The following is a 24129-nucleotide window of genomic DNA, read 5'->3' as shown; positions in this document are numbered from 1 at the left end:
CATTTTATTTTAAGGAAATATCTTTGTTGATCAAACTGCCATGCCTTGTGTATGGCCAGCATTAGGGATCATTTACAGCATACACAAAACAGGAAGAACATATTCTAAGCCGACATCTATGGGGGAAACCATAAGAGTTTGGCTATAGGATTCAGCTGATGAGCGATGATGTACACTGAGCCATCTGACAAACATCCTACTACTGCTGAAGTCAGATGTGCTAAGCAAACATAAGGAATAACCGCGGAACCTCCTTCTCCCAGCTCCTATATGATCACTTTCAAAATATTTCCTGATACTGATCTTTGGGGATAAAATGTGCCCTTTTTGGATGCAAATACTGCTTATTTTTACTCTTACTGTAAACCTGAGATAAGCATGCTAAAAGATTCTATACTTACCCGGGGATTTCTCCAGCCCCATGAGCATCGATGCGCCCCTCCCCATCCTCCCGAGTGCCTCCGTTCGCCTTGTATCGGTCCAGGTAATCTAGCTCAGTCGCACGAGTCGGCTCTTCTGCGCATGTGCAGAAGAGCGCGACTAACGCGGCTGAGTCAGTCTGATTCAGCTGAACAGAGGCACTAGGGAGGACAGTGAGGGACGTATCAGTGCTCATGGGGCTGGAGGGAGAGGTAAGTATAAAATCTTTTAATTTGCCCATCTCAGGTTTACTTTTAAGAACTATTGTAATGTTACCAGGAACAATTTTTTTTTTTGGAACTGTATCCTTTAGATTTTAGTTTAATCAGAAAACATTAAATCCATACAATTATAAACTTGCCATAGTTTGAAGTGCAAGAAAGCACCCATTTTATCTCCATGTAGGAAAAATACATCAAACCATTGGCCTGAGCTCCAAAAATAAAAACTCATTTGTAATATTTCACACTTCTAAACACTTTTTTTAAATGTGTTCTTCTACAACACAGATGTTTAATGATTTTGGCTTACATGCAAATTTAATGCAAATTGTAAGCAGCTTGGAACAATTAAAAGAATTTCCCTACTGATTAATGCAAACTGTCAGCAGGTTGTAATTGAGCTAAAGAGGCACTGTAGTGACATATAGCAGAATGCAGAAAATGATTCAGGATACCAACTTTTACTGTAATTATCCTGGTTAAGGTATCAGAAACACTTCCTATGTCTAAATATTACTGTCTATTATGCTATATAAAACATATTGTTATGCAACACCACCTTTCTAGTGATGTTTAGCTTCGGCTGTTTAGATATGCAGTACTCTCCTCCGAGAGCATTCTGAGATACCAGGTACGGTATTTGCACTAACTTAGGGGCTCTCAGTAAACATTCCACAGAGATCTCCAGACAGGCTTCCTGTGAGTGGCTCCTCCGTGGGCGGGACTCGCAGCACCAGCCTGAAAGAGAACCCGAGGTGGGTTTGAAGAATATTATCTGCATACAGAGGCTGGATCTGCCTATACAGCCCAGCCTCTGTTGCTATCCCAAACCCCCCCTAAGATCCCCCTGCACTCTGCAATCCCTCATAAATCACAGCCACGCTGCTGACAAACAGCTTGTCAGAGCTGGCTGTGTTTATCTCTATAGTGTCAGTCTGCTGCTCTCCCCGCCTCCTGCAGAACTCCAGTCCCCGCCTGCATCCCTTCCCTCCCTGCTGATTGGAGGGAAGGGACGGGGGCAGGGACCGGAGCTATGCAGGAGGCGGGGGAGCAGCTGAGACTGACACTACAGATGTAAACACAGCCTCACAGCACGGCTGTGATTTATGAGGGATTGCAGAGTGCAGGGGGACCTTAGTGGGGTTTGGGATAGCAACAGAGGCTGGGCTGTATAGGCAGATCCAGCCTCTGTATGCAGATAACATTCTTTAAACACACCTCGGGTTCTCTTGAAGAAGCAGCTGACTACCGGTTTCACACTGACGTATGACGCATGCACCGCCCACTTCTTACTATATCCAGAGTGAGCGTCATGTAGGGACAAAAAAATGTTTACTATAACAGAAGTTTTATTATATCCATGTTTACTATTCCAGGCGTTGCTCCCAAAGACTTAGAATGGAGATTGGCCAAGACATGGAAAGGAAATTTTTTACACCGAATGTTTACTATATCCGAGTTTATTAGATTATACTGTATTCTAAAGTGAACATGAAATTCAGAAAACAGAATGACAGGCTTCAGGTAAGTGGCTTTTAGAATTACTCACTGCTGCCCCCTGCAGGTTTCCCGCTATAATCATTGAGCTACTGCCTTTCCCATGACTTGTTACGGCATATCGCTGCCTAAATCAAGGATAAGAGGATGTGATCTGGAGGCTGACAGGAGTGCAGAGTTGTGACTGTTTGCATATTTTGCCTGCATAGGTACTTCAATAAAAACCTACTCAAAATATTTAGTCACCAGAAACAACAGTGGGGAAGCAGTACAGAATCGGTGACTCAAACACTGAAGCCTTTAGAGCAAACAAGGAAAGTATGATCTGTAACTGCCAGTGCCCTGGAATGTAATGAATAAATAAGCCTTTCACCACTGTTAGCTTATACTTATCAGTAAACACAGTATGCCATTAAATGTGGGTTAAAGGTGTATTATGAGAATCCAGCTAGTACGATGACGGTACAAGCCCATGGGTAATCTCTGGATTGCTTCTACAACGTTCACACACAATTGCAATGCAATACATTAAGGCTGCTACACTAATCAGAGCTTTGCTTTCCCTGTGTAGCAGGGGACAAACACTGCTGTCATATCACGCCAAGCTATCTGCTATTCCGGCTGACGATGGAAATCAATAGCCCCTGCTGGGGAAGGGTGGAAGCAGAGCTGGTTGTGTACAACCTGCTATAAATCAATTTGTTGCCATGGTGAGGCGGAATCTTCAACAGAGGGAGAAAGTGGGGTAAAAGGAGACATGACTGCTTCAACTAGACAACAGGCTAAAAAAATAAGGTGGATGTAACTAAAAAGAAAACACTGGTGGAATGTACCATGCATGAGCAGTACTCTGCAGCAAAGGTATTGGGCATGCCTCAGAAGTAGCATTTGGGAAACCGCTGAAAGAATAAGCAGTTAAGCTCCAGGCAAACATTTACATTCTCCATCTGAAAGTTTAGAAGCTTCAGAAGCAAGAGTTTGGGATTAAGTACATAGTTTGGGATTAAGTACATGGTCATGTGACCTGAAGCAGCTCAGCTGAAGGAGTCAACCAGAAGTCTCTGTGGGAAAGGCTGCTAGATGGCAGGACATTATCAAGCTCATTTATGGCAGGGGTGTGGCAGAGACAGAGCAAATATAAGGCATATTATATTAATAAGGTTCCATTTTACTAACACTGAAAATCAAGTATGCTGCCAAATTAAGCTTAGTTTATGGTCATCCTCCCCTAGTGTCCACACTCCACTACCCTCTGGAAGTATGAGCTAGTTTTTCTCATACTGTTGTATCTATGCTCCCCATTGTTTTGCTATTTGTATGCTAAGATGTTGGTGCTGTATATAACTAAAAAGAGAATACTTGTAATTTGGTTTAGAGCATTCTTGCCGTGACATGAGAAACATAGGTACATATAGTACTAACCCTACTAAGAAATGGTCTTAAAGCGGATCCAAGATGAAAAACCAACTTGTCTATATATATTACCTAAAGTTTAGATCAGTTCACACAGCAAATCTAGCTGCAAACAGATTTAACAGTATATGGGTATTTCTTCCTGTGATACAATGAGAACAGCCATATTCTGCTTGTCATCACATGGGCGAGGTACTCTGCATCTCTACTACTCAGGCTGTACAAACTCCACTCCTCTCTCCTCCCCTCTCCACCCCCTTGCAACTGAAATCTCTGGCTGGTAATGCCTCCTCCTCCTCCTCTGGGAAAACCCTCCTCCTCCCCAGACTGAGCTGCAATGAGCACTTGCAGCAAAGTACTCAGAATGCATAGGCGCTGGAGGAGCTGTGGGTGAGGTTTGTTTAGTTTGTAGGGAATTAGGGTATAAAAAAAAAAGTATTTGGCTTCAGGAATGCTGCCCTTTAAACTATATGTAAGGGGCACAATTACGCAATGAGTAAACATTTATCTCGGATCCACTTTAAGTCGCTTTCTGCTTTCCTATAGAGCATGTGTTAAGAAAAAAAATCTATGGCAAATGAGTTTGTGGCACAGCTCTTTGAATTCATCCACCTGTTCTGAAAAGCAACTAGAAGGCAAAACACTTATCTTACTGAGAAATAGACTGCTGATTAGGTTTGGTGATGAGGTTGTTCTACTGAAATTAGATCAAAATCAAGCTTGGACTCCAGGCCTGTACACCCACTAGATGGTTGTCGCTAGATTGGGAACACATAACTGGGGTGATGTCACTGGATCGAGGCTGTGCAGATGCATGGTTCAGTTATTGGCTGCCTCAGACAACTTTAATCTAGGGTGTGAACGAGCCTTCAGATGTATATCTAATAGACTAGTAAAGCTGAACTATGACTGAATTAAGTCTAATGCCGGGAATACACAGTGCGTTTCCGTGGCTCGATCAAGCAATTAGATGGCTTGATTGATCATTTCCGACGTGTCCGATCACCCGCTGGATCAATTCCATGCTCGATACCGCGGGCGGGACAATAGAAAAAAGATAAGGAAAACAAGCAGAAGATGAGAATCGCCCGCGGGGACTAGCGGGAATCGATCCGGCAGCATAATCGAGCCACGGAAACGTCCCGTGTATTCCCGGCATAAGGCCCACCTACCACCATCACAAGGATTTACAGTAAACTTCAAGAGACCTGCCAAGTAGTTTACTATATCAGAATTGGTCATACATTGTATATTCATACAGGCGCATAGTCAGGACCTGTGGATCACATGACCAACTGCTGATGTGTATGAGATGCATAACAAATCCTTGTCACAAACTCTTCCTCAATGTTCTAACACAGCTTAACTTTCTTTGAAAAACTAAGCACCAGTGTACAATGCAATTTGTAATTAACTGTAAAAAAATGACAATTCATTCTGCAGCCAGATATTTTCAAAAAGTCAAATGATTCCAAACATGTTAGATAATTAAAGGCGTTTACTTGCAACAGAGCGCTGTTTGCGAATGGAATGCCCAAAAATGTCCTTCGCATGCAGTCTGCAAACACATCCATTCGCTCTTTCTAGTTTAAGTGTTCAGTGAACACGGCTATCCCCACACCAGTCATTGCAGTCAGTGAGGCCTGTTCAGGGATGTACAACTCGCTTACAGCAACCAGACTTGTGGGAATATAAAACTGCATTGATCAAGTCAGTTTAGACCAGTACATGACCAAACTGAAGGCGGCAATTTCTCAGTTATGCAGTAGATTCCATAAGGTTGTGTGGCCTGGTCCATAAACAGTATAGTGTACCTTATTTCCACACCTAACACAGCAATCACTGTCGGTCGAAACCTTTCAATAAATCACATGAGGGCAACTCATTCATAAGAATTTCTGGCATTCACAAGAGCTTGCCTATGAGCTGTATCAACTGTAAATCAGATATGCCATGAGGCACTCTGCAATAATGTCAATACTACAAAATGAAAAGCTGTGGTATTGGAAGCAAAAGCAGCAGCAATCTCTACCACTAACAGTTTACATATTACTAGTGACTGGCAGACATTCGCTCACACTGCTTGCTATCGCAGACAGGGCAAGTATTACTTCTGAAATCCCCAAGAGGCTGCTTGAGAAAAGAGCAGAATCTCATCTGTGTAAGTATGTGTAACCTTTCTCTAAAAACAGAGGGCTTAAAATTGCAAGCATCACTCTAGCCTCAGTAGGCTAAATATGTTATTTATATTAAGCTCGGCCTCATGCAGGGAGAAGGGCTGTGCTGCTGGGAAGAGCAGGGTAGGTAATGACACATGATGGGGAAGACAGTCATTTATTCCAGTTCTGGTACAAGCTGTTTCTGCATTTACATTGCTTTAGTTATCCACGGAACTTGTGTCTGCTCAGGAGAACATCCCAGTTGCTTTCATGTGCTTGCCAGAAGCGCTTGCCAGTAGATTAGAGGTGAACAAAGCCATAGAGTTTAATAAGCATAAGAGTCCGTTACACCTTTCAAGGTTACAGGGGATGCGGATGTCTCTACAGCAGCAATCTTAAAAAGCAGAATCTTGGGCATAAGCAAGAACATTTTTGCTGCATCTCCTACAGCTGTACTGCAAGAAGTATTATAGTCCAGTACATTAAGCACACCTAAAGGGAGAGGGATATGATGGCTGACATATATACTTCCTTTTAAACAATACCAGTTGCCTGGCAGTCCTGCTGATCTCTTTGGCTGCAGCAGTGTCAGCTCAATCACCTGACAAGTGTGTAGCTAATCCAGTCAGACTTCAGTCAGAGCACCTGATCTACATGCTTGTTCAGGGTCTATGGCTAAGCGTATTAGAGAAAGAGGCTCAGCAGGAAAGCCAGGCTATCTGAACTGTTTAAAAGGAAATAAAACGCCTCCATATATACTCTCAGTTTAGGTGTACTTTGACTGTAAAAAACATTTTTGTGCATAAAAAGCTAGGTCATGTGATTAACAGCATCCTCTTCAACACTGTCCCAGACTGCCAGGAAAGGTTCAGGGCTTTGGCAGTCCAAGATACCTGCCCATCAGGCACTACTCAGTGATTGAACGGCATTGTGTCATACGATTATAGTATCCTGATTCCTATAGAGCTGACAGCTTCCACAGCACATAGCGCATACTGTTGCGTCACTAATTGACCCTTAGAGTAGCCCCCAATGTAAGATCGCTTTTGCCGAGCATACAGGCTAGCGACACATATGTACAGCATCGACCCTACAGTGTCACCCAGTTAACCAATCTTGCTTTGTAATAACTTAGATCACTGTGGTATGAGTAGGGTAATCCCAGACCCTAATGTTTGTATGTTATCCCAGACCTTAATGTTTGTATGCTAACCCAGTGATTGCACGCATTTAAACCATAGTAGTAGCTTAATGGCTCTACAAACTTTTTTTTTTAGTAAAACCATTTCTATAAGAAAGGACGCGAGTCAAAAAAATAGCTATGGACTCCCATTTTCTTCGTTATCTTCAGAGTCATGCAAGTGACTGAGCTGTGCCTGGGAGAAGTTATTGTTAAACATGGTTACAAAACAAAAACTTCTGTCATTCCATTAAAACGCACTCTGAATGCTATTTTTTAGCAAAAGCAAACAGTATTCAATTATGTGCAATACTTGTGTTTAACACACATTGAACTCTTAACAGAAACTAATGATTCAACGTTGTAACTAGCAGGAAGCCAGCTGTGCGCTTCAAAATCACACCACCACTGGAACTTACATTCCAGTAAACCATTTAAATTTAATAATCTTTGTAACATTTGTTATTGACTTTAAGAGTTTCTTTATGTAAACAAGTTCATAATTTTGGATTTTTTTCTATTTTTTACAGCCCAGACTGGAAAGACCATAAAAAACTACATTACACAATGTCCTTTAATAGCAATGAGTAAACATGAAAGACATTAATGGCCTGTTTACATATCATGAATCACTCCGCTACATAACATTCTTAAGTGTGGACAAAACAATGGCTGATATGATCAATCCTGTTTACTCCTGAAATTCCCCAGCAGATCCAGGCACAGCAAGGAAGACAATAACGCTTAGATTTTATTACAGACCCCAGCGTACAATCTATGCTGGAAAAGTTGATATAAAATGCAATTTGCAGAGTTGCTATGAGAAATATATTCCCAAACGAGACTTGGTGACTATTAAAACTCTGCTTTGTAAGCTTTGCATTGTGTATTGCTCGCCATATTAGGAGCAATGAAGCAAGGCTATCACAGAGATCTCCCCCAGTGGACCAAGCAAACCAGCCTAATCAATAAATATAGTGCCAGAGGGGTACTTCTATAGAAAATACTCAACACTTGCTCCAGCTGGATCTTACAAAGTGGAGGCCACATTTATACACACATTGAAAAAGGGCAGGGGCAAATTTGTGCGCTGGGTGAAGGCGAAAGACGGCTCACCCTGCTGAAGCCAAACTTCTGCCCGTGCTAAATAATATTGCCCCTCCAAGTTGTAGCCAGCGCCAAAATAAGTCATGGAGCGCCGCTTTAGCCATAATTCTCATTATGCCCAAATCATCGGCGCAGCACTGCACCAAAATTATTCATTTCCATTTTTATTGGCTAGATACACATTTACCCTAATCATTCAAATGAGGTTGCTTAATGTGGAGTTAAAAGCTCCACATTAATCAAGACTTTTTGTCCATTTTATCACGTTGAAAAACCAACCGTGAATGGATATTCTTTTATAAATAGAATGCGTTAACACTTGAATGTCTACAATGGATCCATTGCAGTAAGCAGAACGCAATCTAGTGCTGTCCATGGTTTTTCCCAGAGAGCAGATGCATTTCCCATATAGCCTATCATGGAAATGCATCTGCACCAGGCCCCAACCATACAACAAACAGAACATCAGAACAGATACTACGCTTTGTGCTCCCGCTGGCCGTTGGAGTTTGCCTTAAGTGGGAACCTCATCAGGAACTATTTTGAGTGACAGCTCAGGAACTACAGCTGTACAGTACTGACAAGAACAGAGATGGCAACAATGGTTCCATAGTAACATTACAACTCAGATGAGAGATCTGGATCACTAGAGGGCAAGGATGATCAATGAAATGCAAATATTTCTGAGTTTATGCAAATATATGCACTTAAAAATGGACCAATCAAGTCGCACCCAGGTTTAACTTGATTGGTCCATTTTCAAGCTGCATATATTTGCATACAAATTTACATAAATTTCCATAAACGCTGAAAACTCTGCACCTCATTGATCATCCCTACTAGAGGGCGAGAGCAATGCCGACACTCAGACACACTTTCGCTATCCGGCTCAGACGATTGGGATCATTTTGGATGAGGGAATTCTAAACTTTCATACATTATTTATGCGCATAAAACACACTGTTCACTACAACCTGATATTCTATGGCAGGTTTGTTAGAGAAAAAAAATGTTTTATTATGGAGATCAGTGTAACTATATTACGTGTAGCCACATCTGTGCATACTTTAGCTAATGAAGACATTTTAAGTATTCCGTGTTTAGATTAAGGGAAAGGAAAATATGAACGATGTATACAATAGTAACGCTAAATAAACTAACAACATCTTCAGCTTTCATTCTTCATGATTATACCTCAACAGCATGAGGAAAAGAAGTACAATTCAAAGCCATATAACTATAAAATGAAGTAAATGACACTTGAAACAATTCACTATTTTTTTTTCTTTGGAAAACAGTCAAAGGGTGCTTTTCATATTTACTAAGAATAAGACCCAAAACAATTTCAAAGGTCTTCTTTAAATGGCTAGAAGTATGCCAACTAAGATACTGCTGTACTATACTAATACTAAGGCTTGTCACAGGAATGGGCCAGTAGTTTTCAATGAGGCCAGTATGACATTAATTCATCTATTAGGAATTGCTTTTATTGCATCTTGAAACTGAGGTGCACACACAGCTTTGTCCACGACTGTGCAGCAGAAGCCTGGGTTAAAGTATTTAGCTGTATTCACTGTTCACATTGCGAAACGCATGTGTTTTGTTTGAAATATAGTAGAGGCTCGATATAGATGTTAATACAAAGCCTGCAGGCAGCGAGATAGAACACTGCGATCAGTTACAATGCAGTACTGTGAACAGCTCCATTGAATTGTATGGGCAGCTAGATGACATGCAGAATTATTCTGCAACGCAACTTATGCAGTGTGGAAGGACCATTAGAGACAGCGCATCAGCAGTCAGGCAACTGGCATTATTCAAGGATGAAGATGGAAACCTCCATATACCTCTCATCTCAGGTTCCCTTTACAATAGCCATGCACTACGCTTTTAGTCAGAGACTTTGTTTCCTAAAGACATTGATCCAAAGAGGAAGAATGTTTACTACTTCCAGATCAATTTCCGATAAGGGAGATATTGATCATCTGCTGCACTGTGTGTGGCTAGCATTGCATAGCATCCTCACGTCTAGCTTTTGACTCAGACTCCTGCTACATCGTTTTTAAATAGAACAAGCCAGAACACAACCTTCAGCATGAGGCATCTCCTTTAAATTATTATCAAAAAATCTCACCACTCATCCTTATGTGTAAGGAGATCCTCCACTGGTGAACTGTGCTGAGTGGAAGAGGCAACTGCTATATCACCACATACTTGCCCATGTATGTGACTGTGGACACTTTTATGCCATCTAGGTAGCATCTCGCTGCCGAAAATCATTCCAGAGCTAAACATATACTTTTGGGTCTGAGGGCATCTATGCTGCTTGTGATTCAAAGTCAACCCCAGGACCGAGCCAGCTCATTGGCACTGGGTACAGCTGCCCTCTACCTCAAAGTACAGGAACAGTGCTGCAATAACCTTTACTGTGAGTGAATGCATCTAATACACAGATGTAGAACGCAGAATTACAATAACGTTCCTTAAGTTCACCACTAGAAAGACTAGAAATAAATGAGGTTATGGTCAAAGCACAGAGTGGAACCCAAGAGATTTGTAAATTGTCTTTAAAGCCATTGTGTCTAGGGTTCAATTACTGGTTAGGACAACCTTTGTATTCAGTGTATATGTTACAGCCAGGACCTGAAAACTGGCCACTTCGGGTTCTGGACAGCCAGAATGCAAAGTGGCCGTGTTACAGCGGCCAATGTCAGAACTGAATTGATTCCGTGCGTGTTTTTGTGCGCGCGCGCGTCTGTGCGCGCGTGTCTGTGCGCGCGCGCGTGTCTGTGCGCGCGCGCGCACAGATGTCTGTGCGTGTGTCTGTGTGCGTGTGTGGTGTCCAGCATAGGGCAGTGTGTAGATAAATGTTGAGCTGTGGGGTGCACAGTTTTGCTTCCGTGGTTGCTGAGGGGGGGGGGAGGCGCGTCTTGTACGCGGGAGGATGCGGTACTTTTCTTCATCTTTGGTCTGTTTCTTTTCTCCCCTTCTTTATTTAATTTTATGAAATAATTAAATTTGATTGGCAAGTTCTGATTAGCAAATATGATGAGACTTTATGCCCAACACCAAGAGCGTGGTGATGAAGCCTATCAATATGGTTGGGCCTTCATAAACTGTGGCTAGGCTCTGAGCTAATCAAGAAAAAAAAAAAAAAAAAAAACTGAATTGATTCCGGCGGCTCCAGCTCCTCTCGCTGGCTCCTCCCTTTACCCACTGCGAGGGAATCATCACTGCAGGGAAGCACTTGGAGGAGCAGGCAGCGGGAACGCTGCAGACATTGCTTCTGCCAGCACCCGCTCTGTTGTGCCCATGTATAGGAACAAAAGTGGTGGCACGAATCCCTGCTTCTTGCAGTACTTCCCTGCAGTTACAAACAGTAGCGGGGAAGTGGGCGAGGGGGAAGATACAGGGTGGGTAGCGATATCAACTGCCAGTGGTGAGAGGATGGGGAGGAGCCAGAGCCGCAGGTCTCTAATTACTTCTAGCTATTGGCCGACTGGTGAGAGAAGGGGGCGGTGGTGGGGGGAGCCGGAGCCCCTGGCATCAATTCATTTCTGATGCTGGCCTCTGTAACACGGCCACTTCACATTCTGGCCGTAACATATACATTGTTCTACCATGTTTGCATGGAATATACATTGAAAACACATTTATGACATAACTGAATGCATAGTACTGATGGTAGATTGAAAATAAAAATGACTGTTGTATGTTACTAATGTTCTGTTTTAAGACTTAATTCTAAACAACAGCCATGACAGTTGGATGTAAAATCAAATTCAATCTCCTACAAAACAAAAAGTAGTAATGCCCCTTTGGACTATTTAGCACCTTAGCAGTGTTTCCTCAGCCAGTTTAAAGTGTTTTGCCTTTTATTTACTTATCTGGAAATCCTAAATTTGACTGCTTGACTGCCATATTTGTATAGATAACAGAACTTTCTTTAATACTTGCTTACAGAAAAAAATTGCTTAGTAGGTCTAGTATTATATGTACCCATGTTTATCCCATCGGGTCATTTCAAGTACACTTTAGGTGCTCAGATCTAGTGACAAAATCCAAAACATACTGGTAGGTTATGTTCCCCTCAAAACCGCCTGTAGAAAGTGGTAGTTACTTTAAATTGTGAATCCTTTTGGTTGTAAAGTAGCAAATAAGACATGTGTCAGTACTATATAGATGTGTGAAATAAGATACCATGTTAATTTTTTCCTAGCAAGAATACCACAAACACTGCCATAAAGTGCTGTTATAAAAATGCAATAAAGAGATGTCATTACAAGCTGTGCAATTATGTTTTGTAGTGACTCACTAATGCCTTCTATTCCTGAAGGTAGCATTTTCTTAGTAGCACGTAAACAACTTTATTGTTACTATTCCCAGAGCGCATACAGTATACGTCTTACCTCCTGGCTTGTACACCACATCATCTTCCGTAATAAAAGATGTGATTTCTCCATTGGTGGACCGCTCGTAACGAGACTTCTTCTTTGGCAGCTTTTTCTTGTTCTTCTTGGAAGCCTCCTCTGCCGTTGTGCCACCATTCTCATTATCATCATCCTCACTGTGGTCGCTCTCGGCATAATTTTTGGCCCCACCTTCTAATGTGCAGCTCCGTCTTGGGCGAGAGTTCTCCCCATCACGTGTCTTGTCTCGTTTTTCTCTCTCCCTATCTCGGTCTCGATCCTTGTCTTTGTCTTTTTCTTTATCGGCAGTCATGATTCGCCACGTGCCTTCTTCTGTCCTCTCACGGCTGGGCCTCCGTGAAAGGTAGACAGTGAGCCTGGGCTTCAGTCTTCTGAATTTATCACGCAATTCCAGGAAAAATTGGACCACTCCAACAACCCCAGTGCTTCAGAAAACTCTGTAAAAACAGAATGAGAGAAAGCATTACATGGTAAATAAGTGCCTAGCTTATGGCAAAATGTTATTTAAAAAAAAAAGGGGGGGTGTGAACAATCATTCACATAAGTGCAACAGAGCATAATCTCATCCATACATCCTAATTACACTGGACCACACAGAAACCTAATCAAATGAATCTGCTGCTCTAATGTTAAAATGAAATAATAGCATGGTCTTTCTACATGTTTCTCTGAAAAAGACAGGATTCAAGTAAAAAAAATGCACCAATTGTAGAGGGCTTTTTCACTGTATAATAAGTTCTGTAATCCTAACATATCAGTGTGATCATGCCATTAGAACATATGTTCCCTTTTCCTCCATTGTAACCCACAAGCACATGACCAATGCTACACGTGAAAGGTGGCCAGTCCAGCATGCAATGCTGGCCCGATTGTGGATAATCCATACTTGGAAAGCTTTTGGGGAGTAGAGATCAGGAATAGCATCCTCCTTGTAACTCAGGGTTGGGAACCTACTAGAGCGATTTTTTTGAGCGTTTAGGGATCGCTAGCGATTTTCCTAAATGCTCTGCCAATGTAAATGGATGGGAAAGATTCCACTAGACCGATTGCGATTAGGGAAATCACAGTCGCAGGACATGCAGCATTTTGGGAATCTTTCCATTGTAATGTATTGTAAAGGAGCAGGGAAATCGCCCCTAAAATTGCTTGCAAAGCGCTAACACAAATCGCTAGCAATTACGATGCCGTTTTGGGCTTTTTAGTGGGTCCCAGGCCTCATGGCAGGTGTCTAAAAAGCTGTTGCTAATCACAAGAGTCATATCAATTACTGACTTTGTTTTTATTCCGTCACCCTTCAACAAATTGTTCTCTCACAGAATACAGTCCATTGTAAATTATGTACGGTAAATTACTCATAAACCAGAATCTTATTTCCAGCAGGACTACTGGACATTTTTACAACAACAGCTTCTATTTGTTCCAGTTTTTACATGAACTTGACTGCACTGCAAGGTCATCTGAATAACGTCTCCTTTTCGGTCAGTAACATCATAGAAGCAAGTTGTTTTAGGCATAAGATTACTGATTTGACTACGGAAAGGCAGCCATACAAAACAAATAGAAAAACAGACACTCCACAAACATAAAACAGATGGTATCGGAGATAGAATTCCCACTATGCTTTGCAATAGAGGGAACACTGATCTCTCTGCCCTGGACTATTCTTGAACAATAAGTACAGGGATAAGAGAAGCAAGCAGCTTCCAGGTCAGCATAAGCAATCAGAGCCCTAGCAGCTCTTGGAAGGCAGACTATTTCAAGGTGATAGGACTAATGGTAATGTAAACTAAGCGGTTCCTAAACTGGCGTCTGACGACAGGCCCTTTTCCCTGACCATGAATCATAAGGTAAATATTGGCTCTGATATTTTCTTTTCTTATACAAAACACAGATTCCTACCCTAGCTTCCTATTTAAAGTCAAAGAAGTTAAACAGATGCACAGACTCCTGTTATCTCTTTCCCTGGAAGCTCAGTAATAGTGGTTCTCTCCCTATAACAGACAACATTGTGGGTAACAGAATAGAACTATCAACAACATGCTGAAAAAAAATCCATGCTGTGTAGCAAAATCAAGGACATCAAAAGATTGGATTTCCCCCTCTTTTCCCTTTCCAATATTGGTCAGTGTTTTGAGAATGGCAAGAGGATCAGCCTGAAATCCCAAACAATAGCTCTATTTATATTTCCTCACACCTTGGAGCAGACCCAGCAGCGCCGAGGAGAGGAGCTGCAGGGCCTGTGATGAGAAAAAGAGCACAATCGTTAAGCAGACGCAGGATCTAATATTAAGCACCTTATTAGGATTAAACACCGTGATCCTAGAGGAAATGCTGTGTGAATTAATCCTTTATTGCTTTCACAGATCCATATCTCCAGCAGGCCCTGAACACTGTTATTCCACAATGTGAGCTAACAGAGGGAACAGCAAACCGTTCCCGGGCCTGATTTCCCTTCCTATTGTCCTCACAGGGGAGATAAAATTGTTAACCACTGTCATCTATGCTGCGTGCCCTGCGATGTATCAGCACTCCTGCCAGCAAACAAAAACACTGTGCAGGCAAAACACACAGGAGGAGGCGGCTCCTCAGCCTTCTTTTCCTATTCTTCAGAATCAGAGTAGCTTTTTTATTAATGCTTCTGGGACTGTATATCGTTAGCTTTCCATTTAAACATATTTCACAGGTGTAGTATTAGAATAGCAGATGGCCCTACAGCACTATGTGTAAGTAGTCTGTGAGGGGCTGAGGGGAAGAGGAATAGTGGGTGAGGCCTGTAGAGTGTACGCTGTATAACATGGCGGCGGGAGAAAAGGACTGAAATGAATCCTCATATTGCTACTAGCCATCCCCAAATCTACCTGGAGGATGATGGAACAAATCTTTAAACGCCACTAAAATTCTTAGTAAAACCAAATAAACAGTTTAATAGAAATCTGCTAAAAAAAATAAAAATCAAAGACATACAGTGTGATAAAACTAAGAAACAGGATGGTGGTCTACTTCTAAACATTTTACACAGAAGTACAGATGCCAACTAAGTGATCAGCTTCAGGGAACATCTACTTAGCATCTGTACAAACCTGTATTAGCTGCAGAAGCTTTTTTTAGCAAGTAGTAAACAAGGCATCAATGAACCAACAGCAGCCAATGAGAATGAGCCATCCATACCAAGTGCTTCCCAGCGCCCAGTGAGTGCACAGGTGCAGCCGACAGGCAGTGCATTAACTGCCTCCCATGTGAATGAGGCCTTAAAATTACCACATTGCCCAAATAAAGGGCCAAGAACCAGCGAAAAGATGCATGCAGCATCCACCGGTTGTGATGTCAATCAAGTGTCAAGCATGAACGTCTATGTGAATGCAGTCATTGAAATTCATTGTATTATGTTCACCTGACATTATCTTGGCGACAGGAATGACAATGGAAATGCCAGCATTCTATGAGAGAGAGAGCGAGAGCATGTGTGTGAGTGTCAGAGTGTGAGAGAGAGAGAGAGTGTGTAAATGAGGTTTGTATGCATTCTGTAAATAGCTGTGTAACATGGCAAAATACTAAATATGGGAACAAAAAATGTAATATCTGATAACCTTAAGTATTAATTGTGGCTTTACATACTATACTTCTGAAATAGGTGAGACACACTGCAGTAACTATATTTAAACTATAAGACACCAACCTTTGCCCCAACTCCCTTCTCTGGAACACAGTGTAACTTTTAAAGGATTCCAGTTAAATCTATAAACAGAAGAACAATGCCGCCTGTCTAAACACGGCAACGATAACGTTCAACACCTATAATTTTCCTACCATTCTGGAACTGAGCGGAACTTGCGGCGGCTTCTGGGCAGTGTTAAAGTCACAGACCTAGTCACCAAGTCCTTAGTGCCACATCTATGACATTATAACTAAATCAATTTAGGTTTCCCTCAAGCCTGGTATTAAGCTCTGCTGTTTCAGGCAGGCAACCATCCAAAAAACCGCCTGGCTATGGGATTTCAGCAAAGCTCTCTCCCCATCTGTACAACGTCTCAGTATAAAATGTTCCAGATACAGATCAGGCTGCACGTCAAGAACTCTCCCTCCCTCCCAGGCCCCCAACATTTTATCAAGCAGGATGAACAAGGAAACAGGGCGAGCTAAGAGTGTTCTGTCAAAAAGAAATAGACAAGAGGGTAGAATTGTCAGGTTAAATCGATGGCCACAGAGGTATTCAAGGAAAGCTTCCAGGCAAGCGCAACCCTTCGCCTTTCCCGGCACCTTCAATACAGACACCACAGGGGGAAACAGATATGTAAAAACCAAAACCAGCTGGATAGTGGTGAGACTGGATAGGAATAGACTATGAGAGCAGAGGGAGAAAGGAATAAAATTATAGAACCTAAAGACACATTCCAACTCAGCCAGCCTGTTGTGAAAACTAGAAATAAGGTTCAAGTATCCACATTACATCAAGCTCACCTAGATTTCAAGAGATGAAGATCAGGAATTTAAGCAATGGGTATTGTAGTTGTGAAGTCACAGTATAAGAATGAAAGATTTTGCCCTGGAAGAACTAATTAAGGGCCCTTTTCCACTATAGCGAATCTGCATGCGTTTTCTGCATGCAGATTTGCATAACCAATACAAGTGGATGGGCCTGTTTCCACTTGTCAGGAATTCTACGCGGTTTTCGGTGCAGGGCAGTGTGCGATTCGCAAGGCGGTGTGCGATTCGCATACAATGTAATTAATAGTAAATTTGCATGAATTTTTCGCATAAAATAAATGTAAAAGTACACAGGCCATGGTTAAATTCGCATACTTACTAACATACGCGGAAAAGCGTACGAATTCGCATCCGCATGCGAATTCTTTTTCACGTGTTCTGCAACAAATTCACACTGCACAAGTGGAAACGGGCCCTTATAGCAGCTTCTGACAACACTTATTAGTCAGGCAAATAATTCTATCTAGACTGCAATCAGGGTCCTGTATCCAGAGTAGTCTGCCTTTTAAATAAGTTTTCCAGGCCAAGTTGAAGTCACAGAAGAAGACACTACTGATTCTAAATTTAGACAAGCAATCATTACATCAAATTGACAGTTGACCCTGCTGATTCGAGTTGTGTATGAGAGACAAGGAGATCAGCACTTTAGGTGTCAAGAGTAGATCATGCCAGGAATCTAGGCAGAGCCGGGACAGTTACCACAGCTTAAAGGATAAGAGTACTTACAGCATAAGCATGTCAGATCAACCCCAAAGCGGTCCTTTATAAAGAATGCTTTTATAAAAATGTATTACGGATTGTGCTTCCATACAACATATCTGGTCACTTCATACTATGAGTGTTAGCAGCCAGCCACGCAATAACGGCCATAAAGCAATGCACACTCTGCACAATATAACAAACATGCTACTCTTTTTTCACAGCATGAAGTTTGCTATGATAGTATACTCATTAAAGCAAACGCAATGCAGAAAACTGTAGAAAGTGCATTTGGATAACGTGGTCTGTTACAGCACAGAAATGTGAACATGCAGCAGTGCATTCACATCCAGTAACTTGCATAGAATGAGTGTAGCCTAACAGCAGTCTTAATGTACACCACTGTACTAAAGTGAGTCTGTCTGCTAGGCTGACAGGAAAGGAATAGAATACAGATAGCAGTGATCAGACTTGATGTGTAGATATCAGATGTGTGGAATCTGGTCATACACAGACATAAGTAGTGTTTGGGGTTTGCAGGCAGTAGAAAGACAAAAATGTCAGCAGTGCATGCGACAAAGAACAGTGGTGGTATACAATGGCATATGTGTACTGGCTATTAATGAACAAGTGCTTGTTAACTAAGCAGCTGGGGGCTGTTTGGTATCTTCAGAGATGCAAAATTAGTAATGTATATAACACAATTATTGATCAGAGAACAATTTGGGGTTTAACTGGCATATTTATGAGAACATCTGCCCATAAGACGAAGCCTGCAAAGTCTCCACCTTGAATTCTGCAAAGCATAATAATGTCCTTGTTTTTTTTCTCCAAGTCATATAAACCATACAGATCTCCCAGGACTGCACTTTACGGACATATTCGTACAGGGACACTTTGCTGGCCTCTGTTAATGTAATTCTGGGTGAGCAGCTATATAATTCACCATGAGAATGGCAGAATTGTTACTTCAGCTGCCTGCTATAAATGCAGGAACTCAGAGCTCAGCAAGGTCTCGGAGCAAAGCAGAATAGATTGCACTGCTCAGGGAAAATTTGTGGTCATGCGTTTTTCAGGGAGGCTACGGGTAGTAACCTTACAAGGTGATTAAACTCTCCTTATAACAAAGGCTTGTAAACCTCCTCAGCATCAGATCAGTGTACAGTACAGTTAATGCCATTTATTCTGGAGGCATGCCATGCACTCCATGAGTCACTGAGTACAGGTCCTCAGATTGTGGGTCATGAATCCTGCCCTGGGTAATGTCCTGTGCATGCAGAGGAGACCTGTATGCAGGGGAGAAATTAACCAGCTGTGATTCAACTTAAGTGACATTTAAATCAGCATGTGACACACTAAACTGGAGAATAAGAGGAGTGGTAAATTAATTCCACAGGGATGTTAAAGACACAACAGTGCTCCATGTAAACAGAGGAAGACAAAGGAGTCCAGGTCAATAAATGCGTTCACAGGTTACGGACAGAGCATCAGGGGTAGAGGGCATTCTGTACTGAACATCCAATTCAACAGCCCCATTATCCAACCGCTAATGGTATATACAAAATACTGTCATTTTACAAGGCAAGACCTTTGGTTACTACTATGGCTGACCATATTGTTGGGTTGCATTATTTAAAGTGGAACTGAACTCAGAACTTCCTCTATGCTCTAAAAGATAAGCAACAGCATAACCACCTTGAAAGAAAAACATGTCTGTTACAGCTGATTCAAATCCTGCAACAAATCTGCAGTGTGTCAACTTCCTGCTTTCATGAGAGCAGACATAACCTGTGTTTACAAATAAGTAGCTCTGCCGTAGCAGAGGAGATTCCTGAGCTGACGAGATCAAATTATACTATGATTAGTCATAGATGAGTGGGAATCAGACAGGCTTAACACTCTAAATACACACAGGGTGCACTTCTCTAGGTTTTTCTTCTGTTCTGTGCCAGAGTTCAGGTCCACTTTAAACATCCTAAGCAATGTAGACACAAAGCAGACATCTATATGATCATTTTGGTAGACGATAGAAACCAGGGAAAGATGCATTCCAATTAGCGGCTTAGGGATACTGCACTTTGGCTATTCCAGGCTGTTAACAGAATGTAATTGGTAAAGCAATCGTGACAAGCAAAGCCAGAAACCCAACCGTTTCCCAATCTAACAATCCCTAACATTATGAGAAGAGCTGAGCTGGCTCAACATACTTCATACTAAAGGGGGAAAAACTACACAATTTTTTTTTAAACCGCTGAGCAGATTGATACTGGAAATTGCAGACTGTGCTACCCTGATGCTAGTATTGTAGATCAATAAACAATGTGCTGTGCACACTCAGTCTATTCTGCTGCTCATAACCAAGTAAATGAGACACACTGCAGATATGCCCAAGTGCTAATTTGAACAGCTTTCAGAATTCTCTGCTCTCGCGCAATTGAAGGGCTACATACAGAAACCGAAGCAAGCAACTGATCTTGCAGACGTGACAGGCTCGTCTGTTCTCACACTGCCAGTCCATAATTCCCCAATTCGTATGAATGGTACACAGAAGCCTTCCCAGAACATACACATAAAATGAGTTATGGACACAACACAGTAACCCCTAACAACCTCCTGGCAGGCAGCTATTCATAAAGCTCTTCCACTGTATAAAATATTTGCGATTAGAAAATGTCCTACAAAATACAAGATTGAGGCTGCTTTGAGTGAAAACTGCACATTGTGCACAAGAAATATAAACTGTGAAATGCATTTGATCAAGTAAGTGTGAGACAGACCTTCAGGCTTTCCCCCCAAATTCTTGAAATGCATAAGGAGTGGATAATATCCACACCAAAGCTTACAAACAACGGCAATTCTAATATTAGAGATAATAAATATAAATAATTAACTATTGAATAACGTTTACAGGTACATTGCAGGTTGTGGTATATAAAACAAATGAGAACACCATAAGCACAAACACCATGTTGTAAAGCAATGAACTAATCAGGTGGCAAAGTGACCAATCAGGGAGCTCTATATACACTCCGCATACAAAGGGTATAGAACATTTTCAATAAGTGTTCAATCATGGAGGTATCAATCACGCGTAAAGTCAGGCAATAAAGTCATAGTGTTTACATAGCATGGCACAGATTTAAGGCAGGGAGTACACTTATTAGAATTGGAGGGATTTTCTCACATAGTGGAAAACGTGTGCAGCCGTACGTCATGCAAGTCAATGGGCCGCTCAAGAAGCAGGATTCTGAGTGTGGTCGTGTGCGTTCCATTTTCCTCTGTGGCAACAAAAAGAGAAATATCCGACAGCTTTCTTTTTTCCCCACACATCATGAGGACTCCCAATTCTATTTTGCCACAAAATGAATACTTGCGCTGACAAATGTGCTCCCTGCTTAAAACTCACCTCTGACATTTCAGCATAACACATCAGCCATATTATTTGTTTACTTATTCAATACATCCGACAGACTCACTGTTCAGATGCATGTCGATAGTACATATTACGCGCTTAATATGCCTATCTTAAGTACAATGAAATAATAGAGGCAGCACTGTCTGCCTGTGTCTGACAGTGTGAGATTTGTAGACCTGGAGCTCATTAGAAGGATGACGAGGTCCACTTTCTACATTAATACCCAGTTAAGACATTGATGTGTAAGTTTGCTTCTATATAACAGGAAAACACTGGGCACAAGAGAGCAAGAAAGACGTATCTCCTGCTACAACCTACAAGCAGCAGATAAAATATTCACAGAGACACCAAAGTGTGTGGAAGTGCAGCTCATTTTTCTTGTTTCAGCTGGTCAGGGCAGATAAATCTTTTAACAAGATCTGTGCTGGTCATGTGTTCCAAGTTCTCTGTAATAACATTGGCAGACTGGCTCATTCTTTTCCTCTCCCTCTGCAAGATGAAAGGAGCTCTGTGCTCTACTAGTGCCACAGTGACATACACCCATTTCAGCTGGTGAGGCCATACATCTTCACCCAGTCCTAGTTCACACAATGGAGGCAACCAGCACTTCTCTTTACAGTATGTCAATACACTGCAGGCCTTATATTAAGGTACACCAGGGAATTACATATATTAACTGGACACTCCGTTTACTTTTTTATTGTACTGCCATTTAATTGATGCCAACCCATTTACTCAACAGAGAACATAATGTTATTTAAGGAGCCCATATGCTATATAATATTCAATAAATCACATTCCATATCATAAAAACATTAATGAAAATCTATGAGAAATGAAGACTACCAATATTTAGGTGGCATCAATTGTTTCTCTGATCTACTAGTGTATAAGCAGCTTAACTGCCCTGTAAGAAATAAATGCTCCTGACAAGAGATAATCTTGTGCAGTAGTCAAAAATCCAAACGGTGTGGCTTTCTTCTCCCTGTGAAGAAAATAACGAAACACAGGCAATATACAAACTCCATGCAAGGTAGTGTCTTGTCAAATGAGGGTTCAACAGATAAAAACATTTCAAGCTCAATTCAAAGAGTTAAAAGCAGGCTCTGAAGGTCAGATCACAAAGGTGCATGTGACACAGGAAGAGGTTTTTTTGTTTTTGTTTTTGTTTTTAGAACGCCCATACTACAGGATATAGCAAGTGTAGGATCTTATCACAAAGTACCTTTAAGCTGGCCATACACTAGGCCGATTCCCCGCCGATCGACAGCAGATTAGATCACTGGGATCGAATCTGCTGTCACATCGTTCCCGCCACACGCTAAATTTCGATCTATACCGTCCGATCCAGCCGATCGCTCCGTGCAGAAAATTACCATCGATCGCCCGCAGGTAGGGAGCGCGTCGTTAGCGGCGTTCGAGTGCCCGACGACCGACGCAATAGAGCCTGCATAAATTACCTGCTCCGTCGGCGCGTCTGCCCCCGGTCACCGCCGCTCCGTCTACGCTCTGGTCTGGTCTCCGGGATCGGCATGCTCCACCTTCCTCCTTCCGGAGACGGAGCAGCGGTGACCGGGGGCAGTCGCACTGGCGGAGGAGGTAATGTATGCGGGGGGGGGGGGGGTGGAGTGGCGTTAGCACCACCACAGATTGTGAACGGGATCAGAGAGGGATCTATCTGATGGCAAATCGACCAGTGTATGGCTACCTTAAAGGACCACTATGGTGACAAACTGTGAAATGTAAAATAGAAGATAACTGCCATTCAGTAACTGCTGTTTGAACTCAGAATTGTTTGCAACTCATTGACCATCCCTATCAACCCTATTCTGATCTACAACAATGCAAAAAACCTGCAGTGGTAAACTTCCTGCTTAGAATGTGGGATGTAGACATCCCACTTCCTGTGAGGTACAGCAGGCTGTGCTAGCATAGTGAATGACAAAAGCTCCTTGCTCAGATCTGAATGTGGATGAACTGCTTGATAAACACATGCAGCTAAAGAAAAAAAAAATGTGCAAACTATGTCCATGCTCCAACCTCTTCATCGCTGCTGTCACCACCCTCTGTACGGCAGTCTGACAAGCACAACTAAATAATGAAAAATGTATTGTCCCCACTACTTTGTGATTAAATGGGTTTCATTCAACCTAATTGCTATTAGAATTTGGCTTATTCAATTTTGAGCGTAACATAGATATATGAAAAAAAACATAGCCCCTTTGTAGTTTGAGGTTAGGCTGTGCAGCCTTAGTACAGATCCATGTACACATGAGATAACTGATGGGGTGGGAACATCGGGTATTCATCTTTGGGGGTAGCTGGGTTTGGGGATGGTGTGGGGTTGTGACAGATTGCTGTCAGGTGTTTTATGTGAAAAATAAAGTCAGTTTTTGTAAGTGTTAAAGTTTTGTATTTTTATATGAAATATAGGCAGCCATACACTGGTCGATGTGCCATCAGATCGACCAGCTGACAGATCCCTATCTGATCGAATCTGATCAGAGAGGGATCGTATGGCTGCCTTTCCTGCAAACAGATTGTGAATCGATTTCAGCCTGAAACCGATCACAATCTGTTGTGGTGGTGCTGCCGCCGCTCCCCCCGCCGGTATACATTACCTGAGGCTGGCTCCCGGGCGTGATGTCCCCGTCATGTGGCACCTCCGGCTCCGGCATCCGCATAGAACTTAAGCTATCACACCAGTGACAGCGGAAGTTCAAATAGAGCGCCCTCTAGTTGTACTTCCGCTGTCACTGGCATGACAGCGGAAGTTATACGAGGATGCCGGAGGTGCCATGACGGGAGCAGTGACGGACGGGATGCCCGGGAGCCAGCCTCAGGTAATGTATACCTGATCGGATCGGCCGCCGCTAGCGACGCGCTCCCTACCCGCGGGCGATCGAGGGTAATTTCCCGCACGGCGCGATCGACGGACCGATCCGATTTCGGGAGGAAATCGGATCGGCGGGTGCGTGTTGCGCGAACGATTGGCAGCAGATTCGATCCCAGTGATCGAATCTGCTGTCGAAACTGCCGCAAATCGGGCCAGTGTATGGCCACCTTATATTTGTATTCAATCAGGATGCACCCCTCCTATATC

The 24129-nt window shown here is 42.4% G+C and overlaps 1 protein-coding gene across 5 annotated transcripts in view; it reads right to left on the bottom strand.

The window, feature by feature from the left end:
• Positions 1–24129, bottom strand: part of RERE (arginine-glutamic acid dipeptide repeats) — a 534579-nt gene that overhangs the window by 282387 nt on the left and 228063 nt on the right. For all 5 annotated transcript variants that reach the window (XM_068240704.1, XM_068240709.1, XM_068240707.1 and 2 more), the window contains exon 2: positions 12407–12864. In XM_068240704.1, the coding sequence (XP_068096805.1) occupies positions 12407–12719 (313 nt within the window). In that variant the 5' untranslated portion in view covers positions 12720–12864. The remainder of the gene's footprint in view (positions 1–12406; positions 12865–24129) is intronic.

Source organism: Hyperolius riggenbachi, chromosome 6 (assembly GCF_040937935.1).
Source record: "Hyperolius riggenbachi isolate aHypRig1 chromosome 6, aHypRig1.pri, whole genome shotgun sequence".
Classification (NCBI taxonomy): domain Eukaryota; kingdom Metazoa; phylum Chordata; class Amphibia; order Anura; family Hyperoliidae; genus Hyperolius; species Hyperolius riggenbachi.
Note: the sequence above shows the minus strand (reverse complement) of the source record. Positions and strands in the feature narration are given on the sequence as shown.